The sequence below is a fragment of the Lathyrus oleraceus genome, chromosome 5, assembly GCF_024323335.1.
Source record: "Lathyrus oleraceus cultivar Zhongwan6 chromosome 5, CAAS_Psat_ZW6_1.0, whole genome shotgun sequence".
Lineage (NCBI taxonomy): Eukaryota > Viridiplantae > Streptophyta > Magnoliopsida > Fabales > Fabaceae > Lathyrus > Lathyrus oleraceus.
In genome coordinates, this window is record NC_066583.1 from 42,647,853 (window position 1) to 42,665,088 (window position 17,236).

Below are 17,236 nucleotides of genomic sequence, written 5' to 3' on the forward strand. Positions count from 1 at the left end.
ATCCTCTCACCGGCCACAACTATGTCAGAAAAGTTGGTCACCGGACAACCAACCATCCTCTCAGCATATGCCCCCTGCAGGGTCCCCATAAAGAGATCAGACATCTCTCTATCAACAAGTGGAGGTTGCACTCTGGCAGCCAATTCCCTCCACCTCTGAGCGTATTCTTTAAACCCCTCATTATTTTTCTGAGACATACCCTGCAGCTGGGTACGACTCGGGGCCATATCAGCATTGAACTGATATTGTTTAAAGAATGCGTCCCCAAGATCTTGCCAGTTCTTAATATCTGAGGACTTGAGCTTAGTGTACCACTCCAGTGAGCCTCCAGACAGGCTGTCCTGAAAGAAATACATCCACAGCTTTTGGTCCATGGTGTAAGCTGAGATCTTACGGACGAATGCTTGCAGATGAGTCTCGGGGCAGGAACTCCCATTATAACGATCAAACACGGGCGCTTTGAACTTTTGCGGGATCACAATCCCCTCCACTAACCCCATGTTAGACATATTGACCACCCCAGGAGTGGCGTAGCTCTCCAAAGCTCTGATTTTCTCAGCCAGCAGCTGAATCTCTTTGTTTTGTGGCGGAGCACTGTACTGACCAAATGGCTCATTGTGCATTGAGAACTGATCTGCCTCTCTATCTTCCTCTCGGTCATCTTCAACACCGAAGAAAGGCGGGAATAGACTGTCTTTCAGATTCGGACCAGGCCCAGGTTGACCACCCGCAGCACCAAAACCGCCGGCATTGTTCACCACACCAATAGTCGTCCGCTTTCCACCATCTCTAGACCCCAGCCCCTGGTTGGAGACACCATCCAGGTTTACACCACTGTTTGCTGCTGAAGCCCGCTCGAGCTTCTCGACCTTATCCGCCAGAGCCTTCTGACCAACCGCAAAGCCTTGCATAATGTTGATCAGCTCGTTCATCTTGTCCTTCAGCTCGAGGATATCTGTATTCGGAAGATCCATCAGTCTGGGAGTATTGCGCCTTGTGAAGTATCTGCGAGGACGGGTTGAGTGCAAAGGTACAGCTCTACGAGCACGAGCAATGATTCCTGCAGCAATCAAGCACGTTAGAACCCGACATCTGCAAAATAAAACACAAGTTATTATGATCATGCATGAATGCAGTGTTTATCCACATGGGGAACACTTTGTCTCTTGATCCTGGCTTCATCGAGACAGATAATATTCCGGCATCAATATTTTGACATTCAGCATCTAATTCACCATACAGATCAGAGATATATGATTCAGCAAAAATACCCCCAACCACGTGTGTGCTTGTGTGAGTGCATACGGTAAAGCAAATAAAGCTTGAAGATCAATCACTGAATGAAAACAATCATCACATAACAAAATGCACAAGAAGTGCCATAGTCATACATCAAACCAGATACAAATCTCCAGAATCAGGAAAGAAATACAAGCAAAATGAATTCCGTCAACAAGCCTGACGGTAATCCAACACAAATGACAAAGCTAGCCTGATGAGGGTCCCACAGATGGCCTTATCTCATCAACCATCTTCGCGAACTCTGCGGCAAACCTGAGCTCGGTATTCTCCTGCTGTAATCTCCCCACCTCTTTCTGGTGAATCTTCATCTGCCTGAAGTAATGATCTCTCTCAGCCATGTAGTGATCTCTCTCGGCGATGATCTTCACATTCTCTGATTCCTTGGTCTTCAGCTTGGCTTCCCACTCAGCAATGAGAACTCGGACTCTGTCGTCCCTCTGATCTCTCACGAGGATTTGCCTCCTCTTCTCGTCTTCAATAACCTTTGCAGCTCTGGCTAACTTCTCTTTAGTGATGTCGTGCTCTTTTGTCGACGATGTTAAGGCTTGACTAACCTTCCCATAGTAGGCAGTGTCCATCTCAAAGCGCTTTGCTTCCAGGGCATGTCGCTTGTCTTGATCTTCCATCTTCGCCTTGATCTCCTGGTTAGCCGTCTGAATCCGAGCAACAGTCATCTCCAATTCCGCTTTCTCTGCAAGCAACTGATCTCTCTCCCGCTTCATCTCCAGGAACTCATCCATACTAACGGTAGAAGGAGATTCCTCAATCAACGGATACCACGGATCAACCATAGGAAACGGTAGACAAGTAAGCTCCACTCTCTTACTGAGCCAATCATCGAACGGAGGAAAAGATCTGTTATTAGCTCTACCCCAAGAAACCTTGCCTTTCCTTTGAATGCTACGCCATGCCTCGGATACTTGCTTCAACCTGGCCTGATTGCCCTCAGCTGGGAAGTACAAAGTCTCATAAACCTCACTCTTGAACGGAGGAAGCTCCATAGCGAATCCCATCTGCCTCTTAAGAAGTGTCGGGTTATAATTAATGCAACCCTGAACTCCTATAAGTGGCACATTGGGAAAACCCCCACAACTGCAGATGAAATCTTGTCCAACCCCACTACTGTGAGTCCAAGCTATGTCTTTGGCCCTCAAACCCATCAACTTGGTTGCCCAATTAACATTCTGGCCAAGCATAACAAAAGCACCTTTGGAAGGCAAATAACCCATAAACCACTTGAATAGCAACTGAGCACAACATCGAATCAACCCCCCACACCTCTTCTCGTTCCGATTGTGGACCGAGTAATAGACATCTCCGATCAGAGTAGGAATAGGATTTCCCCGAACAAACAAGCGAATGGCATTAATATCCACGAAGTTCTTCTGGTTAGGAAACAGAATAACTCCATAAATGCCCGCAACAATCAAAGCACAGACAGCTTTCCAGTTACCAGACTCAGCATTCTCCTTGGCCTTAGCTTCTAGGAAACTCAGATGAAAACCAGGCAACTTACCTTTTTCTTTCAGACTCCCCTTCACCACCTCCGGACTCAAATAAAGAGCACGGGAAATTCCTCCAATGTCGGGTTCTTCCTTAATAACATAGAAAGGAACCTGATTTCTGATCTGAATGCCCAACATGTCAGCATAATCCTCCATCAAAGGCCCGAGTAAGTAATCTGGGAAGACAAAACACCTCAAACCAGGATCGTAGAACTGGAGAAGAGTATGAATGGCGCTCCTGTCTCTGTCAGTGAGTCTGAAAACCATCTTCAGAATACCCCCATACATCTCACGAAACAGCCCCACATGGTCGGGTGCAATCAATGCTATCATATCCTTCAGCCCACTGATCTCTGGGTCGAAGAAGCTATAGGCAACATCAGGCTTCAAACCGGGTCTCATATCTAAGCAGAAAGTCTCTCAACCAGGGTCTCGATCAAAAGGGTCCCTGCATATGGATAAACATGTGTTAGATGCAGGTAAATGCGAATGTTAATGATGCTGATGAATGAATGCAATGTGTTGCCATCCTCCGAGTCATCTGATCGACTGTTGCACTGGATCACAACCCTGACTTCTGAACTGATCACAACCATCTGAAGAAATATGTAACCACAAATCCATCTCCAGGGTTCCGAAATAAACGGAAGACAGATACGTCATCATCATCACCAAACAATCTCTGAGCAGATACCCATAATCATCTCTGAATCGGCCCGGGGAATCCTGAAATAAACGGATCCCCACTGATAAATAACTCGGACAGCACTCCGGCGTCTCAGAAATAAATGGCCATAAATCCGACTTATAAATAGGACCCTGATCAACGGAACCAAAAGTCACCATCAAAGTCACCATCTGAACATCTGAAAGAAATCACCCTCCCCTCACAGGTAAATTCTAATCAGGTCATCCTAAGGCGGACAATAGTCTCGACAATCGGGCAGAGATACTCAATGGGTTTGCCCTTTCGGGTGTGCCATTGTAGCTCTCCTGAGATCGTCTAAACCAAAGATCCGGGAAAGATCGGTCACCAGAGTCAATAGTTCAAAAGAGGCAACCCAACCAAAGTGGAAAACCCCACTAAGGAAGAGCACTCTCCGATGAACCTCGTCCGGCTTGTGGTATGTCACGTCGCAACAACATGCTCAACCAACATGTGAGGAACGTGAGACCACACTAATCCTAGGTGTATACTCAGGCCTGGGTTTTAGCCCCACTCAGAACACCCACCCCAAACAGAGGAACCACCTGCACAGAGGACGGCAACAACATGATAGTATGATGCATGCAAATATTTATGCAAATATATACACTGTTAGAATAATAAATGCAATAAATAAAGCAAAACAAGCAACCTAAACTATCCTAGAACGCTAGGAGAGACTCGCTTAGGGAAGATGGACCAGCACAGGTCAACATCTTTAATGTCCCCAGCAGAGTCGCCAGCTGTCGCATCCGCGAAAAACAACCGGCGGGCTAAAACAAAAACAAACAGAGCCGCCACTGCGCGTTATTTATCCCAAAATAGGGAAAGGAAACGCTCAGAGAAACCTGGAAAAAGCATGGTCTCGCGACCAAAGAGATGGGATCGGGAGTCGGTTACGCGAGGGGAAGGTATTAGCACCCCTCACGTCCGTCGTACTCGACGGGATCCACGTTCTAAAAGAAAGAAAAGGTTGCTAACACATCACACACACACACCGAAAACAACACAGGTGGGGTTAAGAGGAAGAGCTCGATAGGACATCGCGTCCTATGCCTACGTATCTCGTCTGGAACGAGAATCAGAGCTGCCGTAGTTCGGCTCACGCACGCCAAACAAGACACACACAAACACGGGCAAACAGGGAGCCTGAATGCCAACCACTGGACTTACATCAGCATCCGAACCAAAACACACACTGGAACCCAGATGCCACTTGATGGACTTACACCGGCTTCCAAGCACACAACAAGTACAAGCAAACACAATCAGGATACGGACAGCCAATCGCTGGGCTTACATCCATATCCTGACACACAAGTTTAACAAGCAAACACACACAAAAAGGAAAAAAAAGTGCCCGGAGAGGTCTCGCACGACCTCCTGCCTACGTACCTCGTCTGGAACGAGGATCAGGGCGACGTAGTTCCCCCCCAACGGGGGAGAAAGACTAGCCAGACACAAAGGAAAGACACACTACCAGGGAGCTGTACTCGAGCCTAGTGTTATCATGCATCATTGCCCTATGTTATGGTTTCTACCTACTTGCACAACAGCAAGCTAATCCTATCCAGGAAGAAAGCAAGCATGCAAGCATAAACAAAGCAAACATTCACATTTCAGATAGCACACACTATATCCAGTCAAGTGAGGCTCAAAACAAGGGTTCGACTGCCAAGGCAAGTCATCTGTACAAGGGTAGTGTTCAGCTCTTAACCCTGACATTGAGAATCAGGGTGAAGCCAGATGAAAGGTGAGTGAAGATTAGACTTCACAGCTCTTATCCCTGTCCAGGGAGAGCTTCAGACAAAGGAGTGTGGGTTCAGAAAGGAGGAACCCTTCTACACTCAAGACTCTGACACAACTGTACAATGTACAAGATCTTGGGTTTGTGTCCCAATGCATCAACACAGTGGTGTGAGCAGAGGGACGACTCAACAGAATAGTGGGAGATAGATTGCATATCTCTATGATCCACCAATTGCCTTAATCAAGGTCTTTACCTGCTTGGGGATAAAGTTAAACAATCACAAACATCGCCTCTTAAGGAGGACTTCAGACAGTTGCCTGGCCAAATAACAGGCCAGGTCTTCCAGACTACATGGAGAATAGAAATTCTACCTCAATTGGTTTAAAAACCAAGCAACAGCAAGCAAGTTCTCAAGGAACTGTAAGCAACTAAATGTACCTGAAATCAATCAAGTATCATCAGTACTCAGACAAACCAACAGTAAACAGCAAATGTTAATCAGTTAATCTGTACAGTCAAACACAAGTTAATGCACACAAGCGCAAGCCATGAGCTCAAACTCAAGCATCAATCCCTACAACACAAAGTCAATGTTAGTTGACAACATCAAACAAAACTCAATTTAATCAGCGTGCATTGTTCTCCTTAAGCCTTTTGCATTTCTTCCTGAAACACAATCCCAAAGGTGAGAAACAAGACCACTAGGCCAAGCCTAGGGTCCAAAAGAGATAAAAAATCCAAAACAGCAAGTGAAAATTATCCACAATCACATTCAACCAAATTAGAAACAAATGCAATTGGTCACATGCTCATATCAATCACCATTATCATTTCATGACCTAAAAGGTACAAACTAGGCAATGTGCAACCTCAAATGACCAAACCGAAAGATCTCAATCAAAAGCATAACAAAACAATTCAATTAATTCCACAAAAATTCAAGTCTAAACAGGACACATTCAAGGGATAGCATGCCAAATTTTAGCTCAATTGGACAAAAGGAAGTAGGTCAATGAAAATCAAGAAGTTCAGACAATTTCAAACAAGCCAACACAAGGTATCCAAACAATCATCAACTTCCAAAAATCATAAAACAGTGAAACAACAAGATAAATGAATGGGATCAAAACCATAATGACCTATAATGTGTCTACAATCCACATGTCAAATTCCACATTCATCCAATCAACCATGAGAATTTCACAAGCAAAATGCCAACATGTGTCACACAATGTCACAAAATGAGCCAACAGAGAAAAAAATTATCAATCAATTAGAAAATGATATCAATAATTCCAGAAAAAATCACATGCTATCTTAACATACATATGCTCATTCATGCAAAATTTCAACTCAAATCAACATCCCTAAGCATTTTAAATAAAATCATGAAGTTGACCTAGCTTGGTGTGACACAAATTGTCACACCTCTATTCAAAAATTCATATCTCCTTCACCAAGTATCCAAAAATCATAAACTCTACATGAAAATCACCATCAAGATGTCCAGAACAAGCATAAAAATTTTCATCCATTTATTTGAAGGCATCATCATTTCATGAGAAATATGGCATGGTATACACAAATGCGACACATTGAATCAATCCCTAAGCCAATTAATTTTCTACACATGCAAAAATTCCACAAAAATCATGATTAATTTCTACACATCACAAGGAGTATTATGAAAAAAATCTCACCAAAATTGGATAAAAAATGAGTGAGCTATGAATTTTACAAAATCATGGATGAAATTGAAATAAAATAAGAAAAAGAAAATGAAATAACAAATAAATTAAATCCGGAAATGGCAATTTTGTAATATTAACGCGCTTGATCAAAACGACGGCGTTTCAAATACATTACATGGCGCTCTCTGAATGGCTGGTTCGCGCGTCAAACACATTTTCAAACTCAGGCCAGGCAATTTTGGATCTAACACACTATTTCATCGTGTTCTTCACAAGAACACACAAAAAATTCCAGAAATTGAAGAACAACAAATTGTAACCAAACGCCTCGTGCCATACATCATCGTGACCGTCTTAACATATACATGACGAATATGCAAAGCAATTAACCTAACTCTCACTGTAGCAACGGGATCGATCCAAAAAAGAAATGAACACCAAACTATAAATCGCGATTTCTCTCTCCATGCTCAATCAATCCACAAACCACAAGCATCAGGTTACTCTACAATGAATGATCTACAAAACGCATATCAAGATTTACACAATAGAGAAATTCGAATTTGCACCTTATGATTATGGCAGTGGTGAATCTTGATGTTTCAAGGTGTAAAAGCTCCAAACAGATTGAGATTGATGTATAGGAAGTTGAATGCAATGCCTAGCTCGATCCAAAACAGCTCCAATTGGAAGAAATCTCACTTTGCCATTAATGACCTTGCTTTGAACAGTCCTTGATCTTGATGCTATTGCCACGAATTTGTCAAAACAGATGTGTAACAAGGCTTGTGGAAGATGAATCAGGAAGAATCATTCAATTTGATGAAGATTTGGTGAAGAAATCTTGAAAAATGCTTGATGAAATTTGAGAGGATTTTGCAATTTTGGAGGGAAAGTTTGTTATGATTCTTGGAATGTGCAATGTGGTTAACAATTTCTGTTATGATTAATGATATATACCTCACCTTAATCCATTCCTTAATCCAAATTAGCCAAAATCATGTGATTAGCATAATTGAGTTTTAATGTGAAAGTCCAAATATGACCTTTTCAAATATTCAATGGAACAGTAAAATGAATGTTCACACAAGTTCTAAATGATAATTGGAGTGTGTTGGAATTGGTTTCATGTCCATTGGCCTTGTAAAACTCAAATTCACTATGCCATGCCAAAAATACACATGAATCCACTTGAAAATTGACTTTTTCCCTTGACCATTTTTGATGAATTTTGATCATACACCATGAAAATACATGTGAAATGGGGTTTGCTCACAAAAAGATCACCCAAATTGGACATTCCATGTGAAAGTTATGCCACTTTGATTATAGGCATTTTTGGAAAATGAATGGACCATAACTTGTCAACCATACATGGGAATTTCAAGTTCTTGGACTTTTTGGAAAGGTGAGAGCAAGATCTACAACTTTCATGTTGGACAAATTTTCATTTGAAGCTTTTTTGGACATGTAATTTTGTGGTGAAAAACTTTCCATTTTTGGAAACTTCCATTACAAGTCACTTTCCATTTTTGGAAATTTTTCTCCTGACTTTATTTTCTTCATTCTTGATGTTTGAAATGTCAAATGAAGCTTGTTTCAACATGAATGAAGTGTATCCAACTCTCTCCCACCTCCAAATCCATAAAATCAAGCACAGTTGACCACAGTTGACTTTTTAAACTGATAGATGAATTTGGCAATGCACTGATCAAGTTGAGCCCCAATTCTCTGATGAAATGGCTCAAGGATGAAACCCTAGCCTCCATAAGCTCAATATAGTCATGTGATGATCCCCATATCCATTGTAGACCCCATCTCCTTCACAAGCCCTGATTGGCACAATGCAACTGATTAGGGTTGACCAGTGGTCAAAACCCTAATCTCAAGGAATATGATCAATCACTTGAACCTCTGGATGATATCAAGACCATGATGATGAAGATGTACCATTTCAACCAAGATCAAGACCAATCTCCCTTGAGAATCAAAACCCTAATTTGAACCACCACCCTCAGATAGTTAGTGACCAGTCCAATGAGTGAAACCCTAGCTTGCACCTCCACCCCTTATCTTCTGACCAGGACTTATGAGGAGTACTTGCACCATGTAACCACATGATATGCAATATGCAATGACTAATGACCTAAAAATGCAATGCAAATATATTAGGCTAGTCCCAAGAGAGGAGGGCAAATTTTGAGGTGTTACAATACCTCAGAACTCTGTCAGCAGCTTGGTAATGAGACCACTTCGGTTTACTCATAAACTTACTCACCATTCCAACTACATAGAAAATATCAGGTATGGTATTACACAAATACCTCAGAGACCCTACTAACTGCTTGAACATTGTCTCATCTACATCATCACCATCAGAATCAGAATCTAATTTTTGATTTGTATCAGTAGGTGTGATAGAAATTTTACAATTCAGTAGCCCAAACCTCTCCAGAAGCTCAAGTTCATATTTCAGCTGATGTAAAATTATGCCTTTCTCATAGTTCATAATATGCATCCCTAGAAAATAAACCATAATTACTAGGTCATTCATCTCAAACTCATTCATCGACTCCTTCTTGAACTTAGCTATCTCATGTTCACAACTTCCTGTTAGAAATATGTCATCAACATACAGACACACCAGAATCATATTGCCATTAGAAGCATGCTGAACATAGACACCATACTCCATCTCACATTTCTGAAATCCCTGCTTCTTGAAAAATGAATCAATTTTTAGATTCCAAGCTCTATGGGCTTGCATCAGTCCATACAAGGTTTTGTGTAATTTGTACACCACCCCTTCTTGATTCTTTTTCTCAAATCCAAGAGGTTGTGACACATAAAACTCTTCTTCTAATGGACCATTCCTAAATGCAGATTTCACGTCTAAATGCATCAGAGGCCAATTTCTGTTAGCACCTATCGCAATCACCAACTTGATTATTTCATGTGTTGCTACAGGTGCAAACACTTCAAAGTAATCTAACCCAGGTTTCTGCATAAAACCTCTTATAACTAACATTGCTTTATGTTTTCTAATTGATCCATCTGGCTTTAGTTTCACCTTATAAACCCATCTCATGTTGATGCCTTTCTTGTTCTTTGGACGTTCTGTCAGCTTCCAAGTTTTGTTTCTCTCTATGGCATCAAGTTCTTCTTTCATGGCCTTCAGCCAGATTTTCTGGTTTAGATCTTCTTTCGTACTCATAGGTTCAAAGTCTACTAACATGGCACACTGAATAATTTCCCCTTCCAAATCTACTTCAGTATCTTGCAGCATGTCAAACTCTATAAACCTTCTCATAATGCTTCTGATTCTTTGTGGCCTCTAAACTTGTTCAGAACCTTCTGATTCTGGAACAATATAAGATGTTGGAACTCCAGAAGTATCGACTTCAAAAGCATGACCACCTTCAGAATCTGGAATATTCCCAGAATCTGGACTACCACCAGAATCTGAATCACCATCAGAATCTGGATCAGAATCAGATTCTTCCTCAGGGTTAATCTCGTCTTCCGATTCTGACTCACTCTCAGAATCATTTCAGGATATGACTTATATTCAGAATCATAATCAATATCTTTAGAAGTTAACTCTACACCGGAGTTGGATTGAGATTTTCTCCAATCCCATACTTCTGACTCTTTCACAACAACTTCTCTGCTGACTTCAACCTTATTAGTGAATGGACAATAAAGCTTATAAACACTTGTACTATGATACCCCACCAGTAACATCACCTTGCTTCTACCATCCAGCTTCTTTCTAGTAGCATCTGGAACGTGTTTATAACACATAAAACCAAATACTCTAAAATGACTCACACTTTGCTTATCTCCAGTACACCTCTCAAAATGAAAAATTTCCTTCATCTTCTTGGTTGGATACCTGTTGAGCACATATGATGCAGTGGCAACAGCTTCTCCCTACAAAGTGTTAGGAAGCTTCTTCTCCTTCAGCATGCTCCTTGTCATATCAAGCAAAGTTCGGTTTCTTCTTTCAGCAAGACCATTGTGCTGAGGAGTATATGGAGCAGTCACTTCATGCTTAATTCCATTCTCCTCACAGAACTTCTTGAACTCTATAGAGTTATACTTACCTTTACTATCAGTTCTGAGAATCTTCAGAGTTTGACCACTATGTTTCTCAGCCTTGATTATGAATTTCTTAAATTCAACAAACACCTCGTGTTTGAACTTTATAAGGGATACCCATGTCATCCTTGTGAACTCATCCACAAATGACACAAAGTATTTATTCCCTCCTAGTGAAGGTTCTGGAAATGGTCCACACACATCAAAATGCACTACTCCTAGAACATTTTTTGCTCTTTGAGCTACTTCTGATGCAAATAGGAGTCTTGGTTGCTTCCCTCTTATGCATACATTGCATGACTTTTCTGGTTTCTTAATTGCATGAATTCCGCATACCAGTTTCTTTGAATTCAGATGCCCTAAGCTTCTGAAGTTCAAATGACCAAATTGTTTGTGCCACAACTCACTTCCATTCACAATACTTGTTGCGCTAAGGCATTCAGAGTCTGCATTTTTAACATTCACCTTGAACGTTCTATTCCTTACCTATTCTGACTCTATAATCAGCTCCTAATTATAGTCATACAACTTTAAAAGATTGTCCTTCATGGTAACTAAGAATCCTTTCTCAATTCATTGACCTACACTCATCAGATTACTCTTCATGCCAGGAGCATACCAGACGTTCTGAATTAACGCAGATTTACCATTATTCAGAATCACTCTAACATTCCCCCATTCCTTCAGCATTTAGATACTTATAATCAACACATCTGATCTTGGTCCTCTTCCCAGAGTCAAAATCAACCAGCCATTTCTTATTTCCAATAAGATGGTTTGAACAACCAATGTCCATATACCACAAGTCTTCTAGAGACGCACTATCAAAATCAGAAGCCATTAATAACACATGTTCATCATCAAAACTTCTAGCTATATTTGCTTCTTCTGATTTCCTCTCCTTGTTTGACCAACAATCTGCAGCGAAATGGACAAACTTCTTACAATTGTAGCATTAAACTTTTTTCTTATCATACTTCTCCTTTCCCTTCTGACTTCCAGAAGTTGAGATTTTTGACTTTTGAGACCTACCATGTCTTTTCTTGGCTTCTGACCGAGACTACTTATGGTCTTTCTTGATAAAAGAAGCTTTCAGATCCTGCTCTACCTCTCTCTCAGAGGTTCTTTCAATCATATGCAACTCTTGCGCCTCTAGACTACTTTGCAGCTCTTCTATTCTCATGGTGTTCATATCCTTAGAATGTTCAATGGCTACAATGATGTAATCAAACTGAGGAATAAGAGATTTAAGTACATTTTCAATGATACTTTCTTCAGAGAGAGTTTCTCCATACGATTTCATCTCATTTGTGATCAGAATCACTTTGAAAATATAGCCAGGTACCTTCTCATTGTTCTTCATGTTGAGATTCTCATACTGCTTACGTAGAGACTGAAGCTTCACCTTCTTCACTGATGCATAACCGTTGTAGCATCGCACCAGTGTGCCCCATACAACCTTCTTCATCGTTGAACCAACGATTTTCTCAAATACATTCACATCCACACACTGATGGATGTAAAATAACTCCTTATGATCCTTCTTCCTCTGATCACGCTGAGCATTTCTCTGCGTATCTGTTGCATTTTATGGAAGTACAACCTAAATGTAAACATCGTTGATGAGTTCAAGAACATCTTGAGCTCAAAACAACACACGCATCTGAATCATCCAATGATTCCAGGTTTTGCCATCGAACATTGGAAGCTTGGTACTCAGATTACCATTTCCATTCATTTTCAATCTTGTGCAATACACTCAGATCTCACCTAAACACATTATTTCTCAATCCCATAAAATCAAGATATGCGATTCTATTACGATTCTGAATAGAAATTCAACACGAATTCTCCAAACAGAAATCAATCACATAACACCTCACCGTTTCACTCGTGTTTTCCATGGTGTTTCCTTGTGGATCTGAACCGGAGCTCTAGATACCAATTATGGATGCACAAGGTGATAAAGATGAACGAAGAAGAAGAAAGAGAAGAGAGAATAATAACAAACTTCCACTACTCTTCAAATGGTTACAAAAATAATTGCACAGAAAAATGCACACATACACTGCAAAAGGAATAAAGGTACAATTTGTTCTCATCACTCACTTGCTTAAATACAAGTGGGACTTTTAAGAAAATATTAAAATACCCTCTAACAAACTTTGTCTACAAATTTTTCAAAATATGAATTAATTCTAACCATAATTATTAAGCTTTATAGGTGAATGAATTAGATTTTGGTAAGTGTGTGAATGGATGAAAATCGTGTGAAAGGATGAGATATTGTGATGATAATTATTGCAAATTCGTGTGAAATTTGAGTGAGGGATGTGAGGATTTCTGAGGTGAGGAAGAGTGAAAAAGTTTGTTATTTTGGTGAGACAGTTGCATTCACGTGTAATTTTCTTTTCATGTACGGATGCATGGTACATGTACATGGTAATTGGATTAGTGATGTAAAAATGATAATTTCTTTTATTTTACTTTTTGTCTTATTATAATATAGCATTGCATGATGTTATGAGTTGTATTATGCATGGATGAATGGTGAAATGCAATGAAGATTCTATCTTTTGTCCTTTTTCCAAATTTGTCTTATATGCATTTTTAATAATTTTATCTAACTTAATGAAATAAAAATGTATAATGAATGGATTAAATGATGATGTATGATAGGATAATTTGGACATTTCTTGTTTTTTAAGGATCAAACTTTAACTTGGTTGAATTTTATTGTTGACTTGCGAAATGGATACGATGAATGGACTTAACAAAAGAAAATGGTACAAAGTGAAAATGCTTTAATGAACAAATAATTTGGGATAAAATTAGAGTTTGACAATAACATTTTGCTATTTTTCTATCCTTGGACTCGAACCTCTTTGTCTTTCCAGAATTCATTGTCTTACCCTTGCCTCTGCCATAGTTTTGATCTCCTTTCACAAACAAACTTTCACATAAACTTCCTTCATCTTCCTCTACACTTTGACGACATTGTACATATTGCAAAAGAGTAGAAGAAATAGAATCCAACGTGATTATTTTCTTCTCGTATGCGAGAATGATCACTAAGTGATCATAAGAGCTTTGTAAAGAAGACAACAAAATAATAGCTTTATCCTCATCCTCAACCTTTACACCAAGTATTTTCAAATCAGCAAGGATGTTGTTGAAGGCGTTCACAAGTGCCTACAAATTTCCTCCTTCGTGTATCTTCAGACTATAGAGACGTTGATTTGCAAATAATGTATTCCTAAGCATCTTGGACATGTACTTATTTTCCAATTTTTCCCAAACATCCTTCGCATTTGTGAGGTCCAGGATGTGATTTATCATGTCATCAGAAACGGAAAGTATAATCAAACCTGCAACCTTCCCCTTCATCTCATTTCAATCAATGGTTGTGATGCATGTCGGTTTCTCATCACGAAGTGCTTTCTATAAACCTTTTTGAGCCAACAAATCCTTAACCCTCATTTTCCATAAACAGGAATTGTCTATTCCTCCGAACCAAGTCACTTTGAATTTTGCACCTCTAGGATTAAGCGTCACTTGATACCAATTATTAGGGAAATATGGGGAGCGAAGCCTGAAAGGTTTAATGGGCCAAATGTTCATGGTTACAAGCGACCATGACGCCATATATTCACCCAAAAACCTTAAGGTTTTTGGTGGATATGTGATGTCAAGGTCTCTTGTAACCATGAACGTTTAGCACATTAATACTTTCGTGTCTCGCTCCCCAAACATCCCCAACAAGTGGTATCAGAGCCCTGGTTGGCTCAGCGGGGGTGCGGATGTGGATCATAATATGGATCAAGACTAGTGATATGGGTGACTCACACTTATGGGGGAATTGTTGGGTTTCAAGTGTGAGTAGTAAAGTCCCATATCGACTAAAAATGGAGGAAATGTTGAGTTTATTTATAATTCAATTTCAATACATTCATATCGATTAATAGTTATCGAAAAATCATAAATATCGATAAATATGCTGAAATTGATTGTTAGATTAATTCTATTTAAAATACTGATATTATGATTTGCAAAGTACTCTCATTTTTATGAAAAATAATAAAAATGTACTCGGATCTATGATAACAATTCTTGTTCGGTTCTTGATTTTTTGATTTGAATTCTATTCTCCTCTCTTCATTCTTCTTTTATGTGTATCTTCGACGATAAAAATACTTTTATTTTGTTTGAGAGAAAATAGAAAAAATGAGAAAAATTGTACGTTATTTTCCGAATGTGTCTATTTTATAGGCATCTCATTTTAATAGTCACATCTCATTCTATAAATATGTCTCAACTGTCATAAAGAAAGGAAAGACTTATGTTGACTTAATCCAATTAAATTCAAACAATGTTTTTAACATTTAAAAATCTTTTATTAAAAATTAAATTTTATTTACATGTAACTCATGCATTAATAAATTAAACCAACATTAGAATGATTCTTGACCAAAGTGAAATCATGTAGGTGAGATGCAAGAAGTAATGTCTACGATTTAAAAAATACTAGAGCATAAAGCATGCTTTAGGTGTTGGAAAGTAAACATCAATAAGAAGTAAGATTATAAAGTATTGTCCAAGATAATCATTAATAGAATGAATAGCCACGGCAGATTCACACTTCCTAGTATTCTGTAGACAGACAACATGACAGATCAATCATGAATGGCCCTATATAACAACCCTCCAACAACCGATAAACCAAATCAAAAGTTTAGTTGTCAACTCTTGACTCTAGTTTAGATACTAATAAAATAACAATCAAATTGTGTAGCAGTTGCTACTATTCTATATATCTTGATCAATTAATTATCTTCAAAAACATGGCCAACTAATAATCTCTTCAACATTCAGCCCAAAAAAAAACATCGTTTTCCACAAGAGACAATGAATGAAAGAACACTAATTCCAACGTTTGTGTTCTGGGCTTTCCTTACAATAATCACACCAACACTTATTCTCTTGTCTGAGAAATCAAAAGCAGACCTTCATTTAAAAGGTAAAACTATCTTGTTTCAGGATTTGTAATTTTTTGTTTATGTATAGATTCTTTGTTAAATCATTCTCTGTGTTAAAATTTGCAAGGAAATGTAACTGAGACAATGAAGATAAGAAGAATGAACGGACACACACAGAATAACATCATAACACCAACACCACCGCTGGCGCCGCCACCAGACAAGTTGGTGGTTGAAGAGGAGGAACTTGCCCCAGCACCAGCTGCATCATATCATAATCATAATCATAGTGCTCTTATAAGGAGCAGTGGCAATATCACTGATGAAGATGCTTCCAAAGTACAAGTACTTGATTTTAGTGGAACAAACAAGACTAAACTCAAAGTGTAATTCAAATTTGTGTGGTCACCTTTCACAAACACTGAGTGACATATTGCTAATCCTACATTCTCTGGAAAAGAGCTCTCTACAACAAGCATCAAACCACTTATTAACCTTTATGTAATTAAACATGGGAAACAACAATAGCTTAATTATGTATTTCCTATACCAACCATCAATGTTCTTGATAAGGTTTTCCTATGGAATAAAATTTTGTTGAGGGTCTTTCCGATATTTTTCTCCCACAAGGCAACGATCTGGTTGAATGAGTAAACGTTCTTCGGAGGCCTGAGGTACAGAATTTTGTTCAATAATTTTGATCATCCACAGCTTTAATAGGGTAGGTTCCAATGTCTTTTTCCTTCTTCAACACAAATATGGTATATTTAGTCAAATATTTTATAATATATTATGAGATCCTATTTATCTTGAATTTAATCGTACAAAATTTGAGTTTATATGCTGTAGCCTACTTTGGACATTGTAGCCTGCTTTGAGTTTATGGATCCTACCATTTATTGCATTGTTATTTCTAATTAATTTTTTATACTAGATACTTACACCGTATGTATTTTTAAAATAAAATAATATATTTATAAACAATATTTGAACAGTTAATTAATAGTATATTTGAATATCTTTATGAATAGTGCATATATTTTTAAAATAAAATAATATATTTATGAACAATGTTTGAACAATACATTAACAGGACATTTGAACATCTTTATGAACAGTGCACATGAACAGTAACTTAAAATAGTGGAAAAAAATTGGTTAATTAAATATAAAAAGTTGGTTAATGAAGTGACGAAGTTGGTTAA

General features: G+C 38.9%; 1 protein-coding gene across 1 annotated transcript; it reads left to right on the forward strand.

Annotated features, from left to right (window-relative positions):
- Window positions 1-15,781: 15,781 nt before the first annotated feature.
- LOC127080312 (uncharacterized) lies at window positions 15,782-16,845 on the forward strand. The gene is made up of 2 exons (XM_051020641.1): window positions 15,782-16,072; window positions 16,159-16,845. The coding sequence occupies exons 1-2, from the start codon at window positions 15,961-15,963 to the stop codon at window positions 16,419-16,421; spliced, it is 375 nt and encodes a 124-aa protein (XP_050876598.1). The 5' UTR covers window positions 15,782-15,960; the 3' UTR covers window positions 16,422-16,845.
- Window positions 16,846-17,236: the final 391 nt, after the last annotated feature.

What these genes read in the sequence shown, in the direction of transcription:
- LOC127080312 (XM_051020641.1), top strand. Translation starts at nt 15,961, where the DNA reads ATGAATGAAAGAACACTAATTCCAACGTTTGTGTTCTGGGCTTTCCTT. An exon ending in AGCAGACCTTCATTTAAAAG is followed by an intron (nt 16,073 to 16,158) that starts GTAAAACTATCT and finishes AAAATTTGCAAG; the next exon opens with GAAATGTAACTGAGACAATG.